Source organism: Cuculus canorus, chromosome 21 (genome assembly GCF_017976375.1).
Source record: "Cuculus canorus isolate bCucCan1 chromosome 21, bCucCan1.pri, whole genome shotgun sequence".
NCBI lineage: Eukaryota > Metazoa > Chordata > Aves > Cuculiformes > Cuculidae > Cuculus > Cuculus canorus.
The window spans coordinates 4,474,108-4,497,447 of NC_071421.1; the positions used below are offsets into that span (position 1 = coordinate 4,474,108).

The 23,340-nt window shown below is 45.0% G+C and overlaps 1 protein-coding gene across 4 annotated transcripts in view; it reads right to left on the bottom strand.

Moving 5' to 3' along the window:
• CLSTN1 (calsyntenin 1) overlaps nt 1-6,852 on the bottom strand; it is a 40,641-nt gene extending 33,789 nt beyond the window's left edge. For all 4 annotated transcript variants that reach the window (XM_054085529.1, XM_054085527.1, XM_054085528.1 and 1 more), the window contains exon 1: nt 6,583-6,852. In XM_054085529.1, the coding sequence (XP_053941504.1) occupies nt 6,583-6,667 (85 nt within the window). In that variant the 5' untranslated portion in view covers nt 6,668-6,852. The remainder of the gene's footprint in view (nt 1-6,582) is intronic.
• Nucleotides 6,853-23,340: the final 16,488 nt, after the last annotated feature.

Here is a 23,340-nt window from a genome sequence, read left to right on the forward strand (position 1 = left end):
ATCAAGGTGATTTATTTCAAAACAAATTCTTAAGAATTAACTAGCAAATCCATTGAACAAACTCAATAAAGTACTAGAGTTTGAAAGCTTAGATGTTCAAACTAGTAGTGACAGTAAACAAAATATTCTTTAAAATCCACCTCTGAGACATCATGAAAAATCCACAGAGATTGCATAAAAAAATAATTATATTCTCTGTCAATTCAAATGAACTACATTCAATGAACTGAGTACACAGTCCTTTACTCCTGTCCCAAAGGTCTGACCAAAATTTTCATTACTGTATAGATTTTGTTTGTCTTCCTCTTGATGTAAGAGAATACAAAAGCATGCCTTTCAATGAGACAATTAAAACTCTATAAAGCATGTCCCACCTTGGATATTCATAATTTAGTATTCTGATGAAATTTCAAATAATATCATTAAAAGAACAAGTTTGTGTAGCACATAACCACAGGAAAATACAGTTCAGCCAAGGAGAAAGGATCTAAATAAAATGGGCTTCCCCACCCTGAAAGTAAAGTTTAATAAGAATGGGTGCAGTATCGCTCGATGATAACGTGTGTTCCGCTCCTGCCCTAGACCCACCAGCCTGCAGTTCAGAGCAATGCCTCTATTTTCAATTACGAAAGGGTGAGGGTTAACTTTGTACATTAACAATTTGAAATACAACAGCGGAAATGAAAATAGTTTTTTTGTTGTTGTTGTTTAATTAGGTCTTCTCATACCTACAATTTTATAAAGAATCATTGTCTTAAAACCAGGTACAAACAATGGGATAAAATTAACCCAAGTTTTGATCAAATGCTAAGTTTTTGGATGGTTTGGAACTTTTCTTATCTATGGTATGGGTTTCCAGGACAAACTACAGCCTCCACTACTGGGACATGAAAACTGTAGACAGTAATAAAATACCAGGGGGTGAGTCTGCATTAGGAGAGGGATGGCTAAGGGCATGGACATCCACTAACAACTTCTGCAGCTCCTAGCTGAAGAAAAACCAGGTGGTTGAAATTCATCCTATAATTTCAGATGTCCATTTTGAATTCTTTGCCACAGTTAAGGAGCCCTTGTAATTTGTTCTCTGGAAGCTCAGCTGTCACACATTTTGAGCACAAGGTGAGGCTTATGAAGTTCCAGGTGCCTACAGTTTGAGCTACTGGATGCTTTGCCACAGTTAACCAGCTGTTACAATTTGTGGTCCGGAAGTTCAGCTGGAGTGCAACTTAGTATTTATAAAGTTTCGAGTGCCTACAGTTTGAGCCTGTACAATTAACGTTAATTCTCCAAACTAATAGCTGCAGCAATTCAGTTCTGATTTTATCAATTATATTTTACCTAGGGAAACATCTCTGTTTTATCACCACTTACACAAACCTTTCTGTCCTACCCTAAACCAGTTGCCTAGATTTCATTTTATTTGTACAAAGATATACGGAAGGTCTACTACAAGCCTGAAACTAAGGTACATGCAAATAACTAATTAGAAACTAGCTGCAATTTTCATTACCCACAACTGCATGAGAAATGGTCAGTGCACCAGAGACCTTTGGCAGAGGATATACTGACCAAATTTCAATTTGGGTAAAAGCCCAGCAGGGAAAATAGCAAACAAAAACATCCCATCACAAAACCATCTAAATAGGATTAAGGCAACAAAGCCTTAATTTTTGAAGTGAAATTTCCAATGTTTTAAGCTAAACAGAACACTGAAACAGAAAACATAAGCTTCTAACTGTAAACATCTAAACACAATATTTATTAATGTTCTCTTAAATGTTGCTAATTAGAGTGCAAGCAGGGAAATCGCTTTCTAACTGTTATTATATTCATAAACTTCACTCCCTGAAATGGAATCTTATTAACAAATACAGAAAACATCACCTCAGTACAGCCAGCACTTCTGGCTCTACTTGTTGACTCCATTTAAAAACAGGGAAACCAACCGGTAGCAGCAGCAGCAGCAACTTGTTTTCAATCTGAATACAAAGCAAGTGAGACGCGACCTAATACCACAGACAAAGGACAGACAGTTCTTCAAAGGCACTGAGGTTTCCATAATCCTTTCTAAAGTCTCCTAAGGAGGTTTAGTCCCTACTGAATCCAATGTGAGTCTATCAGTACAAATCAAATAAATTAGAGAGCAAAACAAGATTTATTTAAGACCAAGGCTTCCAACTCACTGAACTCCCCCATCTTTTGAGGTATCGCTTCTGTCTTTGACAATAAAGATAATAATAGAAGACATATGCCCCTTAATATCATAAAGAAAATTTCAGAGACACTTCTCTGACTACAACTACACAGAACAAAAATGGGAACAGTGCTTTTGTTCAGAAAACGTCAATGACTACAGAAGTTTATTCTCTGCTGCAGAACAGTTTCACAGCCATGAGCTACTAAGGTATCAGATACTTTGTTTTTCATAGCAGAAAATGCGCTTTAGCCAGAACACCAGAATTCTAATTTGATCTGTTTGAGAGGAGATGTTCACACGGTGCTGTCCTGTGGCCTGATCTTGGTTTAACTTCACGCCTCCTCACTTCCTTGAGAAACTGGAGTCTGTGAGCCCAGCTTCTGTCCTCCTCCTCAGAAAAACCTTTTCGGAACTGGTGATCAAGACTATAGAAAAATGAAGACCTCAACCCAAAGATACACTGAGAGTCTAGGGAAGTTTCTATTCATAAATTTTCCTGATAATTCGTCACAGATGGCACAACCTCCCTTCCAAGAATACGGGGGAAGGCAACTGGCAACAACAGTATTCCAAACACACCAAGTAAACTATACTTGCCCAGATCAACCCCTCCACCATTTCAATTTTAATAGCAGTGAATTATTTTATATAACATATATAGAAAGAGATGAAAACTGTTCGCATCTGAACAGATGGCTGTATATTATGCTTCCCCAAGAATTATGCATCATAGAAAGGTCTGGCACTGGTTAATTCTCTCTCTTCTCTTCTCAGTAATCTCCAACTTTCAAAAATCCTTAGAGAAAAAAAAAACAACAGCCCCCATAAATAGCCAAATTGCCTCTTCATAATCCTTCAGGGTAGTCTTAAATGTCCTGTCCTCTAAGAAGGAGATAGAAGCCTAACCACCAGCCCTGTATTATAAAGGCTGTTACTGTGTAAAAGAAACATCTGCAATGAGACTGTGGCAGTGAGAAGTGGTTTGTGGTTTGCACGCAAGACACTGATAGCAGCATATAACTTCCTGAAATAATCACAGATCAGCAAAATTTCCTAAAGACAGTATTATTTTCATCGATACCCTTCCTAAATGACAATAAGTTGGAAGAGCCCAAGGCAACAGAGATATTGCTCTACCTGGTCAGTAACTACAGAAGCAGCAGTCATCAGATTCATCCTTCTCCTCTGAAAAGTCACTCCATTCCACTCCCCATTCCACTCTGTTGATAGAGATCCAATCACTTCACTTTTTCAAACACTACTTGAATGCTCTGCTAACTACTGCTCTTCCACTGATATTAGTCCAACGAGCTTAGAAATATTTGGGTCAACGTGGACCAATCACAAGATAAATTCAGTTTAATTAAGAGTTTTGCGTCAGCAGGACAGGAACACTCCTCTTGAGAGCCTCAAACCACACTTTGGACCCCTTGAAAGAACTACAAGGAAGAAGATAGGTCAGGTAGCTCACACTAGACTATTCTGTAAGATCATGTTCCCCAAAAGCTTTTTGGGTTACTTTCCATCATCACAAAAGAATCACTTTTCACTCCTCTGTTCCAAGCACAGGAATACACCAGACTGGAGAATGGAACTCATCACTCTGGTGTACATTTCCCAGTCCATTTCTGTGCATGACTGATGCAAGCACAGTTTAGTTTTCACCATATAAAATAAATCCTAGGCACCTTGGTAATAAGGACTATTAAAGTCATAGATGAAAAAATAATGAAGCTGTACTTGAAAATAAAAAAGAAAAAACAGAACCTACGATACAGCACAAACCTGAAAGTTTACTACAAATGCATCCAAACAAACATTTGTCCTAACAACAGGGAAATGAAAGTGAGTTGCCCTAACAGCCTTCCAGGTGTGCTCCAGAGCCTCCCTGGCATTAAATGGATCTTCCTATTAAGAAGCCTACCTGGAGCAGTCAAAATGTGGTGAGGACTAAGGCACACACTAAGCCAAACCAGACCTCACACTAGCTCAGTTGTGTGCGATGAAGTTTATCTGATCAGAACCTGGAGCCTAGCAGCTCTGTAGATCAGACTGAAAACACGCACAGCCTCTCATGAACAGCAGCAGTGCTGACTAGCAGAGCTGCCCTGGACAATGCTATCCAAATGTATCATTCGTCTCCAAGTACATATTCGCTTTGTTTGAAAAAGGGGTTTCAATCTTCCTTTTTATTCCTAATTTCAAATGATGGAAAAGTCTAACAATGCAATCAAATTGTGCTTCTGTACTGGTGTAGTAAGCATTAAATTTAATGGTTCCAATAAATAGATCAGAAGTAAGAAATCTTGTACAGGTAAATTACGACCACTACTCCAAACAGCTGGCAGACTTCCCTACAACAGCAGCAGCTTCCTGACCCTTTGTAGGGAAACTGCAGCAAGATGTGTCCCTTAACGATTTGGTTTTGTTTAAAACCAAGATCTTCCCTTCCACGTATCTGCAAGCCGTTTTAAAGCCACGCTTCTAATCTACGTTCAAATTAAATGCAAGATCTCAAACCTCACCACACCGTTAGCTAAATCGTGCAGAAGCAGCATTCTCAATTCCCGAGGTAACCTTCAGGTAAGGAGGCGTTTGCAAGCCTCTTACTGAGATCTGCTCAGGAGCAGCCCTGCAATGCGTATGCGTTTACTCGACAAGATCAATCAATAGCCACAAGGCCAATGTTTCAGAACCGAATCCCCGGCAGTTTTAGCCAAGCTACCTGTTCTGGGGGGCTACCAGAGCGGTGCTCTCTGGGGAACAATGACAGACAGACACCCCTAGGCGCTCTCAGGTGAGAGAATAAATTTCCCTTCCCATTAGGGTTATCAGCTATAACAGTTATCACTGGAACAGCTGCCAAGAGAACCGGTTCAGCCCCCCTCCCTGGAGATGTTTAAAAGGTGGGCAGACGAGGTGCTCAGACATCTGGTTTAGTAGCAGACAGGTACGGTTGAACGTGATGATCTCAAAAGTCTTTTCTAACCAAGTGATTCTATAATTCTACGATTTTATTCCGCTGGCCACCGGGGATCTCAGGAGCCCAAAGCCCGCAGTACGCAGCGGGCAGACGGGCTCTCGCTGCACTTCTCCACCGTTACCCTGCCCTGCAACCCCCGGGCACAGTGGCAGGGCCTTGGTTATGTAACGGGCAGGCAGCTGCGTGTCCCCCGCCTCGAGACCGTTCGTGGGGAGGGAAAGAGTCTAGAGGTGCAGGTGAGTGCCGAGGCTGAGCCCCCTTCACAGGCACCCCCCTCTCCTGCAACATATAGGGGAGGGAGAAGACATGCAGGGAGAAGGAAAAGAGGGTGCAGGTGAGCACACAGCCACCCCCCCCAACCCCACTGCATAACCTGGTTGAAGGAAAGCCCCCCCCGCGCCGTGGGGTGGGACCTGCGTGGAGGATGGAAAGGGTCTCGGGGTGCAGGTGAGCCCCGAGACTGAGCTACCCCCCCACAGAGCTCAGGCCCTGAGGGATGGGGGGCTCGAGGGGGGCTCTGGGGGTGCAGGTGAGTGCTAAGCCTCTCCCTCCCCAAGCCCGGGCCCTGGAGGATGTGATGGGGGCATCTAGGGGTGCAGGCGAGGCCCGAGGCTGAGCCCCCCCCTGCAGATCCCAGGTCCTGACGGATGGGGGGGCTCTGGGGGTGCAGGTGAGCCCGAAGCCTGAGCCCCTCACACAGCTCAGGCCCTGCAGGATGGGATGGGGGCTCAGGGGGTGCAAGTAAGCCCCAAGATTAACCCCTCCCCACCAGCCCAGGCCCTGCAAGATGAGATGGGGGAGTCAGGGGCTGCAGGTGAGCGCCGAGACTGAGCCCCCTACACAGCTCAGGCCATGCAAGATCGGATGAGGGGGCCTGGGGGTGCGGATGAGCCCCGAGACTGAGCCACCCACACAGCTCAGGCCATGCAGGATGCGATAGGATGGGATGGGGGTTGAGGTGAGCTCCAAGACTGAGCCCCCTACACAGCTCAGGCCCCGCAGGACATGATGAAGTGGGATGGGGGGGGGGGGTCTGGGGTGCAAATGATCCCCAAGACTGAGATCCCCGCGCCCTAGCTGAGGCCCTTCAGGATATGGGGTGCGCTGGGGGTGCAGGTGAGCCCCAAGGCTCAGCCCCCCACCCCCCCCCGGCCCAGCTTAGGCCCTGCAGGATTGAGATAGGATGGGATGTGGGGCTCAGGGGTGCAAGTGAGCGCCCAGACTGAGTCTTGCACGCAGCTCAGACCCTGCAGAATAGCACAGGATGAGATGGAATGGGATGGAGGGCTCTGGGGGTGCAGCTGACCTACCACACCGCCCCCCCAACCCTCCTCCAGCGATCCAAGGGCACCATCCCCGATCCCAGCGCGTCTCTCAGCTCCCCCTCCCCGGATCCGTGTACCTCTGGCGGCCGCAGCTCCTCCGCAGAGCAGCAGCAGCAGCAGCAGCCGCCGCAGCGCGCAGGAGGCCGGCAGCGATCGCGCCATGCCCGGGCGGCTGCACCGAGAGAGCGGGGCCCCGCCTTGTGGCGCCCCCGCTGGTCCGGGCTTTGCTGTGCGCTGGGCGGAGGGCTCGGCCCCGCGAAGGAGGAGGAGGAGGAGGTGGAGAAGGAGGGAGGAGAAGCGCCGCGCTGCCCCGCTCGCCTTTTCTCCCCTCCTCCCCTCCCTCCCCCGACACCTAAAATGGCGCCGGCGCGCGCGGCCCCCCCCGCATCCATTACCATGGAGCGAACCAACTGCGCGGGAAAGGGGGGGAGGCGGGAGAGACCATCTGCGGGCGGAGAGGAGGAACTGGCTCACCCCCCTGTGCGTGTGCTCAAAGCCCATCCAGTTCCACCCCCCCTGCCATGGGCAGTGACACCTCCCACTGGATCAGGGGCTCCAAGGCCCATCCAACCTGGCCTGGAACACCTCCAGGGATGGGGCAGCCACAGCTTCCCTGGGCAACACCACTCTCATGGTGAAGAAATACTTCCTAATGTCCCGTCTAAATCTGCCCCTCATCCCATCCTCACAAGCCTTTATGAACAGCCCCTCTCCAGCTTTCCTGTAGCCCCTTCAGGTACTGGAAGGTCGCTATAAGGTCTCCTCGGAGCCTTCTCCAGGCTGAACAACCCCAACTCTCTCAGCCTGTCCTCGGATCATCTTTGTAACCTCCTCTGGACCCGTTCCAACAGCTCCATCTCCTTCTTATGTTGAGGATTCCAGAACTGGACACAGTACTCCAGATGAGGTCTCACCACTGAGGAGCAGAGGGGCAGAATCCCCTCCCTCCCTGCTGGCCGCGCTGCTTTGGTTGCAGCCCAGGACATGGTTGGTTTCTGGGCTGTGAGCACACATTGCCGGCTCATGTCGAGCTCCTCATCTCTCAGCACCCCAAGTCCTTCTCCTCAGGGCTGCTCTCAATCCCATCATCTCCCATCCTGTGTTGAAACGGGGATTGCCCTGACCCAGGTGTAGGATCTTGCCCTTGTTGAACCTCATGAGGTTCTCCCAGCCTTACTTCTCCAGCCTGTCCAGGTCCCTCTGGATCACATCCCATCCTTCTGGTGTGGCAACTGCACCACTCAGCTTGGTGTCATTTGCAAACTTGCTGACGGGGCACTCGATCTCTCAGTCTATACCATTGATCAAGATTGAACAGCACCAGTCCCAAGCACCATACCTACCCGTCTTTTAAACCCTTCCAGGGATGGGGACTCAAACATCGCCCAGGGCAGCTGTGCCAGTGCCCAACAACCCTTTCAGTAAAGAATTTTTTCCTGATGTCCAATCTAAACCTGCCCTGGTGCAACTTGAGGCCATTCCCTCTCGTCCTATCACCTGTCACTTGGGAGAAGAGACCAACACCCACCTCACCACAGCTTCCTTTCAGGCAATTGTAGGCAGTGATAAGGTTTCCCCTCAACCTCCTTTTCTCCAGGCTTAACAGCGCAGTTCCCTCTGCTGCCTCTTGTAAGACTTGTTTCCAACCCCTTCATCACCTTCTCCCTCCTCCTTCACCAGTTGCTGCAGCTGTGGTTGTTACCTGAAGTCAATTAAACAAACAAACAAAAAAACCCAACCCTCCTGAAACAGAAGTATTTTGTTTAGAGAGGAGACATTGCTTTTATTCTGCACAGGATGCGAGGCAGAAGATCTTCCACAGAATCAGCCCTATTGATAAAAAACTGATGCTCAGAATCCTGCCTGGCTGATACAGTTGATAAAATCATGGAATGATTTGGTTTGGAAGGGACCTTAAAGCCCATCCAATTCCAACCCCCTGCCGTGAGCAGGGACAGTCCTGTGTTTGATCAAGTTGCTCAAACCCCCATCCAACCTGGCCTTGAACACCTCCAGGGTTGGGGCAACCATGACTTCTCTGAGCAACCTGTGCCAGTTCCTCACTACCCTCACTGGAAAATATTTCTTCCCAATATCTCAATCTCCCCTCTTTCAGCTTAAAACCATTCCCCCTAATGATATCCCTGCACTCCCTGATCAAAAGCCCCTCCCCAGCTTCCCTGGAGTCCCTTTCAGTACTGTTGTCACATGTAATACATCTATTTATTAGGTTACACAATTCTACTTTAACACAAAATTGCTTATTTTTTTCCCACCTCCTTAGTTAGGATATGGATGTTCTTCAGGTAATCTTCAAACAATCACGAGTTCTCCTTATCTGATATCCCTTTCCTTGTTTCAACACATGTTTTCAACCTTTAGTCAATTTATTACTGAGTTCATCATTTTCTTAAGACTGAGTGTCTACACCCCTGAGCAGAGGCCAGGATGTTTATAGAAGATATTAAGTGTCTGCATCTCTGGGCAGATATTAGGATGTTTGTAGAAGGTAAAAGAGGTATAAAATACGTTCCTCTTATTCCCTTGGATGACATGCTCAGGAGGAAATCAAGGATCAGCTGATGCACCGCTGAAGCATAACATAACCCGGTATAATGCCATTTCAATATCTTCACCTTAACATTCACAGATCTTTGCAAGAAAAAGCCAAAAAGCTGGTTTTTAATGAACCCAACAAGCAAGGAGGCAGCGGGAGCAGGATGCACAAATTGGGCTGGGAACCACCCCGGGAAGGAACCAACTGCCAACACCTGCCTGCAACAAGCACCATCAAACACAGATATGCCTTCTGGCGTTGTTTTCATAACTCTGAAGCTGCAGTCCTGCGGAAACGTGTCTGCTTTAAACACAAACACACCTTAGGCACCGTCATGCTTCTCCAAGTCAATGCTTGTAGATTCAGGAGTCTCCTTGGTGCTCGTCTCCAGGCTCACAGGCTGTGGGGATGACTGTCCTGTGAGAAGCATTAACCCTGCCACTCACAGGGCAGACAAATACTCTGCATAGCGAAAACCCCTTTTTTTAGTGTAATTTGACTGGCTTTTATCAAGGCAAGAGTCTGCTACTTCCGTCTGGAAAAATTCACAAGTACTACCTAAATCGTTCCCATGAAACTTCTAGATTTAGAAACTTCTAGGGAACCTGTCCTGTAATAGAAAAGTTATCTGTTCTTTGGTCAAAAATTTCAATTGGAAAATGCTTCGACAGTATTAAAAAATACCACAATGAGAGTTTTGACAACTCAAATGCAACCAACTTGTTTTATAATTAGATATGAGTACTCATGCTTTGTACCTATTAGCCATTTCACTCCCACAGTGAAATAAAAATAAAGTCCAGAACGTTCAAAATCCTGGAGATGTGGTATTTCTTTATTTTAAAACACTATGCAATTTAAATATCAAGATTGATCTGTTCTGGAAAAGCCTCCCCCTCCCTCCTAAGGCAATCCCGATACAGTTACCTTCCCTGCTGACTCTGTTTATTCCGCACTGGAGATGGGGGGACAAGCCAACCAAAGGGAAGAACCCAACATACTCACTGCCCTTGATCGCTCACAGAGGTCTCAGTGAGCTGACAGAATCAGGTCTGCAGCAAGAAATGTGTTTGGATATCCAAAAGCAAGCTGTTCTGCCCACCCAATGGCTCCTTCCATCCTCAAAACCATCTTTACTCACTGCATCTTAAGCATATTTGCCAACATCAGTGTGTGCAGGGTGGAAAAAGAATTTGAAGGGAAATGGACTGGGTTCTGATATAACGAACGATACCCCAGTTACTACTCTGTGCTACGGAGCTATCCCTTAACCAAGCAACCTAGTTAGTCCACATTTATTTCATCGAATGTGCTGGAGGCCACCTGCTCTATCAAGAGCGAAGACATCATTCTTTCTTTAAATAAAGCTCAAGTCGCAGTCTAAAACCCCTTGATTTCTCATCCTGTCTAACATATGCTGGATGGCAGATCATGTCAGAAGAAGCCTGTAGCCCATCTGTTGCCAGATAGCTGAGTCTTCACATTCTGCCAACGCAGCTTCAGCTGACAGTGTGCTACATTACATATTTGTCTTTTGCACAGAGAGTAGAAGGGCTGCCCAGCTCAGTAGAGCTCCCAAACGGGTCTTACTAACTTAATGCATGAGTAAAAACCACCTCGTTAGTAAAGATTTGCACGGTAAGATGTCATCAGTTAAAAGATGATTGCTCATCGATGAATGCCTGATGTAACACAAATCTATTTGCTCAAGTATTGGATTTTGATTAGGAATATAACTATGTGTGGAGCTTGAGTGTCAATATAAAAGTATCCGAAGAGGGCTTGTAAGTCAGAGGCCAGCTGGCATGCAAATATCTACTCATAATCTAAACCATTCTCTGCAAAACCTAGATTCATTACAACCTAGATTCATTACAACCTAGATTCATTAGGTGTGGCAGGAAAGAGTTTAAAGAGCAAAATCTGCTCTGCAGAGTCTGCTTGGGCTATATCACATGTTCTAGTGATGGAAAGCACTCTACTGTCAAGCACAGTACGAAGGGGACTTGAGTGTTACCATCAGAACTGCTTTAAATTAGTCCGATTCTGCAGAATCAGGAGGGAGAGTAATTTTCAAGAGGAGAAATGCTATATCCAAGCAAACCTTATTTATTGCACAACGACACTACCAGCTCAGATTAATTAATCAGCTGAATCAGTCATGATGAAACTGGGGAATTTTCAAGGAAGGAGAAGGCATCGATTACATTTCACTCTCTAAGCAAAACTCCTCCGACTCAGTTGTGACTAAGGCACTGATTCAGTAAAGCCAATAATTCTTCAGTCCGTATTTTAAGATCAGCTAGATGAGTTTGTTTAGTTAGATGACTAAGAGGGTTGAGCTGGCAGTTTAGTGGCTGAACATCCAGACACTACGTGCACTCCACCTATGGTGGAGGCAGTAAAATGAAACTCCGATCCATATCACCACCCATGTTCCACTGGCACTTAAGCTAAAAGTATGGCAAATCCAACATCCTCTCAAATACCTTTTGTTTCACAAAGCTAAATTTGGTTTAAATTGCCCAGTGTGAGACCTGCTGTGCACCTGCAGACCTATTTGCTGTTAAACAACAGCCCTACTGTTTGCCAGCATTTCACAAGCTGACGGAGATTCTCACTTTCTCCAAAATGCCACATGCCACCATCGCAGAGAAACCCAAAGAACTAACTTCAGCACCTTCCTTTTTACCACCTATCTCCCTCCTACTCTCTGACCTGCTTCCCAGGCTCCAAAAAAAAACCCCAAATATTGATTTTTATTTTATTAGTAAGCAACAAAACTGGAACAAATGGCTCCTGGCAGAACACGTTTTCCGTTGCAGCTGAAAAACTATCGGACTGATGTCCTTGAAATACAGAGTGTGACTAATGCCCAGCTTGCAAGGACCCAGGAGGACACATTTATTGCACTTGTCAGAATGGAGCTGAGCAGCCAGAAATGAAATGATAAGGTGATAGGTAAAAATGAATGCTTTGCTTGCTGCTTAAAGGAAGCCAGTACCTGCTATAAATATAGAGAGAGGCCAGACATGCTCAGTTCAACAGCAGATCTAGGTCTGATTGTTGCAGCTCAGGCTCATAAATGATTCTGAACACACATGGAATATGCACTGTTACTTCTAGATATTAGGCTTGGACTCTTGTCTAAACGTATGGGGAGTGTTCAGATTTCAAATAGTCTATAATTGGGTTGAGAAAATGGTCCAGTCTTTAATAAAGAGACTAGAACTGAGTGTGGGCTTATTTTCATCTCAGGATTTCAATTCATGTCTGCATACCCAGTTGTTTCCAGATGATGATTGCTTTTAAGGGTAAGTTAGAACTCGGAACCTAGCTTTATCTCCTCTACGAGCACTTGGTTTATCACAGTTGCCCTGAAACCACTTCTGATAGGGGACCAGTTGCCATAGGGACTACACAGTAATTAAGCTCATGAGAGAGTTGCATGCACAGCCAAGCAAAATATTAGATGAAAGCAACAACAGAGCAGTTTCTAAGAAGCCCTATTGCAGCTCCACTCTAGCTCCTCCTATTCCCACTTGAGACAGGAGTAGAAGCCTGAAGTATTTTGGGAATTTGATTTCGAACAGTTTTCTGCTCCGATACGGCTTCTGATAAGCCAAGCAGGAAGAATGAACAATAATGACATTAAAGAAAACATAATTCAAGGTGAATATAAAGCATGAATTATTCACGCTAAGGTCTGTGAAACCACAGAGTACTCTTGAGAGGCAACAGGCAGGAGTGGCATCTGTTGGGTCATTCCTGTTATATCTTTCCTAGCCTTGCTGTCCCTAACACACACAGTTGCAATCCTCTGAACAGAGACAGGCAGAAAATTCCTGTATTTATTGATCCTGTGGATGAAGATTTATTTTTTTTAATGCTTTGGAACCTGTCTGTATTATGGGAGAAAGAATTAAAGGACTGGTTTTCCCCACACTTGAACATTTCCAGAACTGCTTTGATCATGTGCGAGAATTGATTTAGCGGATGCAAATGAAGGCCTTGGCAATCTGAAGGAGAAAATCTTCTCCCCTGACATTTCTGAACACTCAGAGAATTCTCTACAACCCATTGAAGTAGGGGTTACCAGAGAGACAAAAAGAAAATTCAATAAGCAAAGAAGTACATAAAGACAACTAGCTTCCTCACAAGAACACGAGCAGCATTAGCAACCTTCCTACCTTGTTTAATCCCTTTTTTTCCCCGTTTACAATTCCCTTCTACTGCAAAATATGCGTCTGGAAACATGAAAGCAATGAAGGGAAGATGCAAGTCTTTCTTTGCAAAGAGAGACTGAATATCCTGCAACACGATTATAATATTTTACAACTCATTAGAGCCTTCCATCCTAGGATCTCCGAGCATTTTACAAGCATTAATTAATGCACTCTCACAATACTTCTCTGAAGTAGAAAGGCAGGTGTCTGCATAGTGTGATGACAGGAGCATTACAATTGAATAAGACAGAATTTCTAGGCTTTGCATTTGCATATTTAGGAAAGCAGGGCACAAAGAAAGTAGGCAAAATGTAGAAATGCTGCAATACCTTGAAATACCTTGAGCCGAGCAGTTTCTGAGCACTTGGCTAAAAAGCGATACTTCCCGGCCTCAAGAAAATTTAGGCTTTATTAACGGAAGTCTTTACATCTAATACCACGAGGGCTATTTTAAGCTGTGATATATAAATAAAGGCGGAACTTGAATGAAATCAGACCGATTTCTTAAAAATCTATTTCCTTACTTGAGGGTCTCCAAAGTCTCTGAAACCACTGTGGTCAGAAGAGCATTATTTGTCAAGCTTAGCAAGACACTACTAAAGGCAAAGAGAGAGAGCATAGAAAGTGAAACAGCATTAGGAATAAGTTATTTGGCTGATCATACTCTAACTCAATAAAATAAGAATTACAGTGAAGTGCTCCGGATGAGCCTTTCTACAATGTGTGTCCGCAAGAAAAAAACCAAACCCCAAGGCCTCTGGTGATTCTCCATTGTTCCTTCACGTGCGGCACTAACCTGTTCTGAAGAGCAGCAAAATGGGCTGTGCCCACAGAAACAAGCACATGAACCTTCTGATTTATTTAGAAAACCGAAAGAGCGATTTATGTAGGGGAAGTGGGTTAGGAAGAAAAATAAAACCTGGCCTTGAACCCCTCCAGGGATGGGGCAGCCACAGCTTCCCTGGGCAACCTGGGCCAGGGCCTCACCACCCTCATGGTGAAGAAATTCCTCCTTATGTCCAGTCTAACTCTGCCTCTCTCCAGTTTATACCCATTCCCCCTCATCCTATCCCCACAAGCCTTTGTCAACAGCCCCTCTCCAGCTTTCCTGTAGCCCCTTCAGGTACTGGAAGGTCGCTCTAAGGTCTTCTCAGAGCCTTCTCTTCTCCAGGCTGAACAACCCCAACTCTCACAGCCTGTCATAGATGTCCCTTTGGGACAGTGAGTAGTCTCTGCTCTACCTATTTCCTTATCTCACGTTGTAAGACCTGACCTATCACATAGAAAAGGACAGATGGATAAACCTACTCACATATTTTCACCAGGCACTGCTGACAATGTTTAGATTACTCAGCTTACAGATTTTTCTTGTATTCTTTAGGATCATGGTATTCAGCAAACATCTGGTTGTACAGCGAGGTTTTCCTCTTCTCTCTGCCTGCCTTCCTGCAGAAGAAGAGAAGAGCCACGTGCATGAGTATTCCCCTCCCTAAGAGCCATATGGGAATGTAAAGGCATCCTCTGAATTCCTTACTCTGCCCCACAATAGATTTCCATCTTTGTATGTGCAACAAAATGGATGTTAATTTATTCCTTATTGCTAATTTGAAAAGGAGCACAAACACAACAGTTCCATTGCAGAGATGTCTACCAAGGGTGTAGTTTAAGTCCAATTATGTGCTATTACTACATTTGCTTTTTGTTCCTGTGGCATATTAATTACATGTCTGGTATTCTGATAATTAACACAATTATACTCTTCTTCCTCCCCACTTTGTTAGGCATTATTCTTGCATTTAATCCATATAAGTAATTTTTTGTAGGTAAAAGGAGCCAAATTATTACATATTAATAAATTCAAGCAATGGGTTTTTAAGGGAGATTATACAGAGAAGTTCCAGCAGTGTTCTTCATCGGAAAGGGAAAGGAAACGCTCTCTGTTGGACTGCAGTTTATCTCAGAGTCTTCTAAAAGGAGATCTAATTATAAGGCTCCATTTGTGTATCCAGCATCACAATCACTGGCTGAAGCAGCAGGGCCATCAGGACTATCCTGATTCCTCTTCCAGTGAAGGCGTCACTGCTTACAGTCTCCCTGCTCCCCAGATCTTTAATCTCCCACCCACATCCTGGGCACTCAACCACACAATGCAAGTCATGCAACAGGCCTGTAAAGAGAATCACATTATGTCCAAGTGAGGCTGGTTTGTTGGGTCAGATTCTCGTGGGAAAGGGACTCATTTAACAGAGTAAGAACCTAGGTTCAGATTCCCAGTCCACTGGAAACAGTTTTGGATCCTCACAAGCTTCACTCTGTTGTTTATCCTCCTTTAACATACAAATATCAGAGCACCGAGGTCAATTCAGAGGTTACCCAGCTTCATGCCTTAACTTCTGAAGCCCTGGTGGTTATGACTGTCCATGTTCTTCTTCACAAGTGTGGATAAGGCTCCCTGGTCAAACTGCTCACTCCTTCCCCTTCCTTGTGCGGTGTTTGCACAGACCCCACTTTAATCAGTTCGTATCAGGATTTGATTTTCAGGCTCTAGACCATGGATTATACGTTTCCCAGATCTCAAACATATAACTGGAATTTTCATCATGGCATATTAGATTTCATATCATCACATGCAACTGCCTCCTACTCCCGAGAAAAGTTAACTGCATCATGCTCTGAATGGGACCAATCTTGCTGTCTCAGAAGCTGATGCAAACACTTATTTAGACATGAAAAAATGGCATCAATTTTTTTCTGAACAGTTCTTCTGAGACAGAGTTCTAGTTGCGGTATTTTCCACATCCCCCAGGTTTTGTAAAGGCAACAAAAATGAGCTAAACCCACACCATTGTTTGTCTTGCAAGAGGCTTCAAGCAAACTGGTTTTCATCCTCTGCTTGTGGTACCTGACAGGAACTCCTCTCCTGGCTGGTTGGAATTCATCACAGCCGGCAGTAGCTTCGCTACACATTCCCCACATGGTCTCAAAGCATTTCACACATTGGTATGTTCAAAACTTCTCATATCTCTGCAAAGCACGGGCCATGCCTGGACTGTTGAGCTGCTGGAGAAAGCGATGACATTCCTGTATCGGTCACAAAACCAGTTGGGCATAAAATTGAGAAAGTGGGATGTCTGCATCAATTCTGAGGCTCTGTTTTAGCTACACAGAATCACAGAATAGTCTGGTTTGGAAGGGACCTTAAAGATCATCATTCCAACCCCCCTGGCCATAAACATGCACGATCTCTGCTGCTTTTAAAAGGCCCTTTCAAATTAATCTGATCCAGGAGGAAAGTCCCCTTTTTTTTTTCCCCCTCTTCCTCTAAAATTCCAGAGCTTTCAGTACCTCGGCTATTTAAGTTACCTTCTCATCAGACAAGAGGGCAGATAAATCCTTTGTTATTTCACATATTCGTTTCTATTCTGACTGCTACCAGTTGTGACCTTTCCTTGCGGTAAGCCACTGCCCTCCTGGCCTTCACTCTAATTGCAGATTTGCTAATCATGTTTTGATCACCCACCCATCTAATCGCTGCCTGCTGCAAGCCATGGCGCCGGCCCTATTTTCAGTCAAGAGGAGCATAACACGCAAACGCAAGGCTTGTGTTCTCGTCCGTATGGAAAGGATCAGAGGATTAAGAGGAACAGTCAGCCCTGATTAATGCTCCCAGGCGAGGGAGAGCTCCTTGCCAGCAGCAGGGGCTGATTGCCTCCCCGTGGGGAAGCTCCGAGGCAGTCTCCCTACAAGGACACATCTGTCTTCTGTTTTTAAAGCTAGATCCTGCTTTCCATTGCTGCTCTGCAACAGAAAAAGAGTTTGAAATGCTGACAGCAAACTGTCCTGGGGTGGGAAGGTTGTGTTAAAGAAGGGGAATGCTGTTCTGGGAACACACTGAAGATAAACAGGATTTGTTTCTGTCACTGACTCAGCTACTGACCTATCACTAGAATTCTATTCAGTGGCGCTCTTACAGGCTGAACAAGTGTTATGAACATATTAACTTGAGAAGGGTGTCTGCAAAGAGCTGTACATATTGTTTTAACCAAGCAGGAAACAAATAAACAAGGAGAACCAACATCGCCGTGGTTTGTGCTCAGCACAAAGGTAAGGATGTCCCCCCATCCCCAACTGACTTAATATATGTGAGTGAATCTGTGTGATTTACAATCATTACCCCATCCCAGTATGTGCTGCTTCCACGTATCCTTTCGATTGTTAACTCCATGCCTTCCTCTAACCAGTGAGGCAAGATAAGACACTTCTAGTGAGTTCCTTCATAAACGTGATGTGCTCACTTCTTCCATGGGATCAACTTCTGCTGGACCCAACACGAGCTCAAGGACCATCCTACTGCCTAGACAAACATTCAGTGGCCGTGAACCTCCATTCCACCTCTAACTTTTAACATTGCGAGGTTTTCTCTTATTTTCAGTATGGACAAGGAGCCTCTGACAGATGACTTCTTACCTTTTCTTCTCCTGGTCTCTCTGTGTCAGTACCAAGTGGACCAGCTGGATAAGCGGAACGAGACACTGTCTTCTGCAAAGAAAGCTGGGGGGGGGCTGTAAATCCTGTGTTGTGTTAAATGGCTGAAGCACAGCGCTTTGCACTGCATCCTAACGGCACGTTTCTCTGTGTTTACTGCTGCTTCAATGATCCATTGCCCATTGAGTGTAAATAAAAAGCTTATGGGATGAGACAGGCATATCATCCTGTCTGAAGCACAGCTTACACAGGCAGCTTCGTGCAGCCCTAGGAAGAGCCTCTGGGAATGACTGGTGTCTGTGTAACATTACATTAAAATACAACACAGGATAGGTCAAGTGTTTATTGACCCGACCTAAAAATGAGTCTGAGTGCCCAGCTTTCGCCCATTTGAACGGGAGGTATATGATGACAGCTATAATTCCAGCAGCTCTGCGATGACGGAGGCGCCTTCAAACTGAGCAAGGTGCAGAGGAGCTAGTCTTTTCTAGTTGTTACAGCCATGCTTTATGTACAAGACCATCACATGACATTCTACAGCCTTAATCCTACACCCTAAGCTTTGTTGCTTAGAGCTTTTGACCATTTTCTAAGTAACACCACGAGTAACCAGTGAGATCTCACACAGAAACTATACTTGAGCAATGAAGGGGAAAAAAAACCCTACATATCTGTAGAATAGCCTTTTTTTTCTTTTCCAGTGAAAGACATACAAAGCCACACACCATACACTGTATGTGCACAAGAGTGCAGCATTAGAACATCTTCATACCCTTTTCCCTCAAGCATCTCCGCTCCCTTTTCTGCCCAGCTCTCATTCTGCCCGACAGCTCCTTAATGACAGTATCTTTGTCACATGCATAAAATATTATTTAACCTCCAGCACAGAAGAAAATGCATTCACAACCTATCAGCTTTCCCCCTTTAATCTCTCTCTCCCCTCCCTTACTGCTCTCTTTTTAGTAGCTCTAAGCAAGAAGAGCGCTAACAACCTTCACAGCGATTTATTCAGGTCCAGACAGGAACCAACTCTCTGCACTCTATCAAGATAGGAGACTGAAAGAACAACACACAGGACCTCTTCTCTCTACTCAGGTGGCGGAATGCACTGTCCATCAGATCCCAAAAGCAGGATGGCTTCTCCTGCAAAGATATTACTGTGTGTCCTTTTAGAATTACAAACCCAATTGAATCGCAGCTGAAGCTCAATTAAGGCATCACCCAGTCCTGCAGACTGACTGTTGCTTATGCTCCCTGAGTGTTCTCTATCTGATAGCACTTGTGTTTCAGAGATGGTTTTGTGGCTTTAGCTCAACAGCAACCTGACACAGTTGAATTTAATGTTCTGAGCTGAATTCAGGGTGTTGTCTTTAAGCACTTACCAGGTCTACAATCACACTATGTCAAAGACATCATTCTCTGTGATCCATCTCACCAGTACTTAAGCCACGGTGATTGTTCTGACAGATTCTCTATTTAAACCTCTAAGGACAGAGGAAAAGATGTTCATTGTAGGATATGAGCTGTGAAGCTTTCCATCCATACCAGTGATGTCATGCTAATTTCTATCTACTAGAGCAGGTACATATGTCAGCTCTACTGGCTTTGGTGTCTGCAAAACCCTTAGAAAGCCCTTCCTCTTTGTTACTGGTATATAGTTGATCTAAACACTTCTCAGTTATCCAAGTCTTGCCTCCTCCTTTTGACAATGGCACTGAAAGCGAAAAGATTGCATTTCATTCCCTGTCCTGCTCCAATCCTCTGACATCCAGACTGTGCTACGTTTAGCGAGAGGAGAAAAAAAATCAAGTACAAAGGATCAGGTAGCTACAGTAGCCAGGATAAGTCCAAATGTCCCATTTAATTTCAGAAGATTGTGACCTCAAGGTCAAGGCCAGACTAAAACAAAAGGCTCTCCTGTACGCCCATCTGGTAGAAGCAGCCAGTCGTGCTACAGAACCAGCACGCAGCCCAGTTCCTTTTAGAGGAAGACTGTGAAGTCTGGTGCGGCTGGCGAGGCAAGTCAAAAGCTTAAGATTCTGTCTAGTTTAATTACCATCTCTCTCCAGGCTCAAAGAAGCTTATGAGAGTACAACAGTGAGGCAGAATCCTCCTCTTATGCTTCCACCTACAGAAACACACGCATTCCTGACCTTCTCCTGTCTTCCTCCTCACACCCCCCTGAGATTCAGCAGAATCTTGGCTTTAAAAAATAAACCAGAGTGCGGACTACGTTGTGAACTGTTCTACTTGCAGGAGAACACTCCACCCCTCGCTGTGACCAGGCATCAGGCACAACACTCCAGGCATTAACAGCAGACACCGATTAGGCGACACTTTGTGAACGTCTGTCTGCTCCGGGCACTTGAGATAGATGACAAAAGGCTGGAGGAACATGCCTGGCTACCACTGTCCATTCCAATCACATTCAACGCAATTTATCCTGTGCCCTCTGATTAGGAGGTCACAAGTAAAGCTGAGAAAGGATCACAGTGCATCGTCAGCAGCAACACAAGTGTCTCCATCATTCCATAATCGAGTAACTCGATGCATCCTCCTGCTGCACGGGACAAACGTAGGTATGTAATAAAAGCCACTCTCTTCCAAAGCAGAATTCTTCCTCTGAAATCATAGAAACTTTCCATCCTTTCACGCAGTTTAAAAAACACCAAAATACCAGTACAAAGCAGTGAGACTGTCCTAGTCTTACCCTACACCATAAAGGCAACAACTCCTTCCAGTGTCAGGCTCCCTTCCTACTGTAGTCAAACCCACGGCTCCCGTTTGCACCCTGGACATGATTAAGCTCTGTTTCAGTGCCAGCCGCAAGTTGTTCTGCAGCCCTGGATGACAATGATGCATTTAGCTCCTCTGAAGGAACAGATTAAGGCCAGGAAACAAAAGCAACTTTTGAGGTCTTGTGGCAGCTTAAAACAAAACCCCATGGGTAGAACTGCCAGACAGCAAGGTTTTGGAGACACATTCTTATTCTGGTCCACCTCTACATCAAGCCTTGATCTCAACTGATATTATCCATGCTCATCTCACAAAAATTCCCCTCATCTGGGGAAGATATTTCAGAACAAACATTCTTGTTTCTTATTTCAGTTGGAATATCATCAGCAGAGTACTGAGTTACAAGCATAGGCTTTATCTGAGAGGAGCAGTAAAATTACTTTCGCCTCACTGCAAAATAGGAATATGTTTTATGGGACAACCTGTGGACTATGGTGGAAACAGAAAACTCTGCATGCTTATAACTTTATTATTTGTTTTCTGAAATCTGAAATTAGCTATATAACAGTAATGTGCAGTGCAAGTAAAACACAGACAACTGACTCTTCGCTTGGGGCCAACACCCTACCAGTTAAGCCAAGAACACCATTAAATACCAATTCAAACATAAATCTGCCTAAATGGGTGCCCAACACCAGATGTGTCTCAACTCAGAATAATTCTAGGATTCAGCTCAATCAACTTGAAGCAACAAGGTTAATTCAGAAGTATTTTACAACCTGGGGGAAAAAAAATTGTTATGAATTACCTGTGTTCCTCACAGAGTGGGTAAAGGGCCGCCTTCTCTGGGGGATCCAACGAGCTCAGGCGCTGTGAGACACACAACACATGGGGAGAGCATTCCTGCTGTGCACAGTGTCTCCAGCTGCTGCCATCACAGGTACGGGCAGGATCAGACCTGGCTGTATTCATAACTGCATCAGAAAAGGGCAGCAACAACCAGCTAAGGTAAGAAACTTAAGCAAAGTATAGATACATCAGTCCACCTCTTAGCACTGTCATTGTTAAACAAAGGCTGGAAGTTTATTTTCGGAGGTTCAGGGGCATCTGGGCACAGAAAAGCAAGGAGAGCTAACCTGGGAAATGCTGAGACAGCCCAAAGGTCTCTGCACCTAACTATTCCATGCTGATACAGGAGGCAGCTTGGAAGTAAGCCAAGTTCTAAAGCTTCAAAAATTTTTTTGCTTTCTCATTTCCAAAATAAACAATCCCCAAAATTTAAGTGCTCCAAGCTACAAAGGCAGCGCGCCAGGTTGTTTATAATGTAGTGCAGTAATTCTGCTCAGGGCAAATCAGCTGCAAAGAAAAGGAGCTTAGAAGATGGTAGGTGATTTCTTTTCTGTCTTTGTACGGGAATCTACAGCCTGACAGGGAATAATCGGAGCTCCTCTCTTTTCCTGATAAGGGACAACAACACTGCACTCTGTATTCAGCACCTTTACATTTGTAAAACTGAATGCACCAGTAACAAGAGGAGGCTTAAAGGAAATTGTAGTGCAAAGTGTCTGTATAGACTCCCTATTTGTATTCGCAGAGCTGAAAAGAACCACAGCAATTCAGCATCTGAGGTACCGCATCTCTAAAGAAGTCACAGATACTTGAGATCTAAAATTTGCTCTATTTCTCTCTTGTAAGACCTCATCTGGAGTATTGTGTCCAGGTCTGGAATCCTCAACATAAGAAGGGGATGGAGCTGTTGAAGGAGGGTAGAAGGATGATCCAAGGGCTGGAGCACCTTCTCTACGAGGACAGGCTGAGAGAGTTGGGGTTGTTCAGCCTCGAGAAGAGAAGGCTCCGAGAAGACCTTAGGGCGACCTTCCAGTACCTGAAGGGGCTACAGGAAAGCTGGAGAGGGGCTGTTCACAAAGGTTTGTAGTGATAGGACTAGGGGCAATGGCTATAAACTGGAGAGGGGCAGATTTAGATGGGACATAAGGAGGGATCTCTTCACCATGAGAGTGGTGAGGCCCTGGCCCAGGTTGCCCAGGGAAGTTGTGGCTACACCATCCCTGGAAGAGTTCGAGGCCAGGTTGGATGGGCCTTGGGCAGCCTGAGCCAGTGGGAGGTGTCCCTGCCCATGGCAGGGGGGTTGAAACTGGAGGGGCTTTGAGGTCCCTTCCAACCCAAACTGTTCTATGATTCTATAGCAAATGCATCATTCTACACCTGAGGCAGCAACAGTCTGTCCAGCAAACCCCCATCAGCACTGCACCTGGCTCATGGTTACCAAAATCTGACATATTTTAACACCGCCAAAAACTAGTTTTGTGTTAGGTCATTCACATTGCCTAAGTTTATTAAAATAATCCATCCAGGCCTATCTGACAGGATCCTTAACACCACTCTGTGGCAGAAGGTGAAGTTAAATGAAACTAAAATGTTTCACCTAAAAGAAATCTAGAAATGAACTATATTTCCTATTGATTCTGTGAACAGGGAAGGATTTGTCCTGCGTACAACACAGACCTCTGACTGCAGTGCCGAGTAACGAGCATGTCCAGTATCATTCCAGTGTTGGAACAGATCAATGCTGAGGGTAGATGCAAACCATATTGCTGTCCGTTGGTTTAAAAATCAACTGCATTCAACAAATACCCCAGCAAGGCAGCAACTGTGCAACACTTCAATGCTCCTGTCACTCTTACACCTAAAAAAACTCTTCATGTTATTAATAACTAAGCTTTGGAACGCTGCCTTACTGATTAATAACAATGAGGGAGAGATGCTTACTCACTAAGGACTCTTTCTTGTATAGAGACTGAAAAGAACCG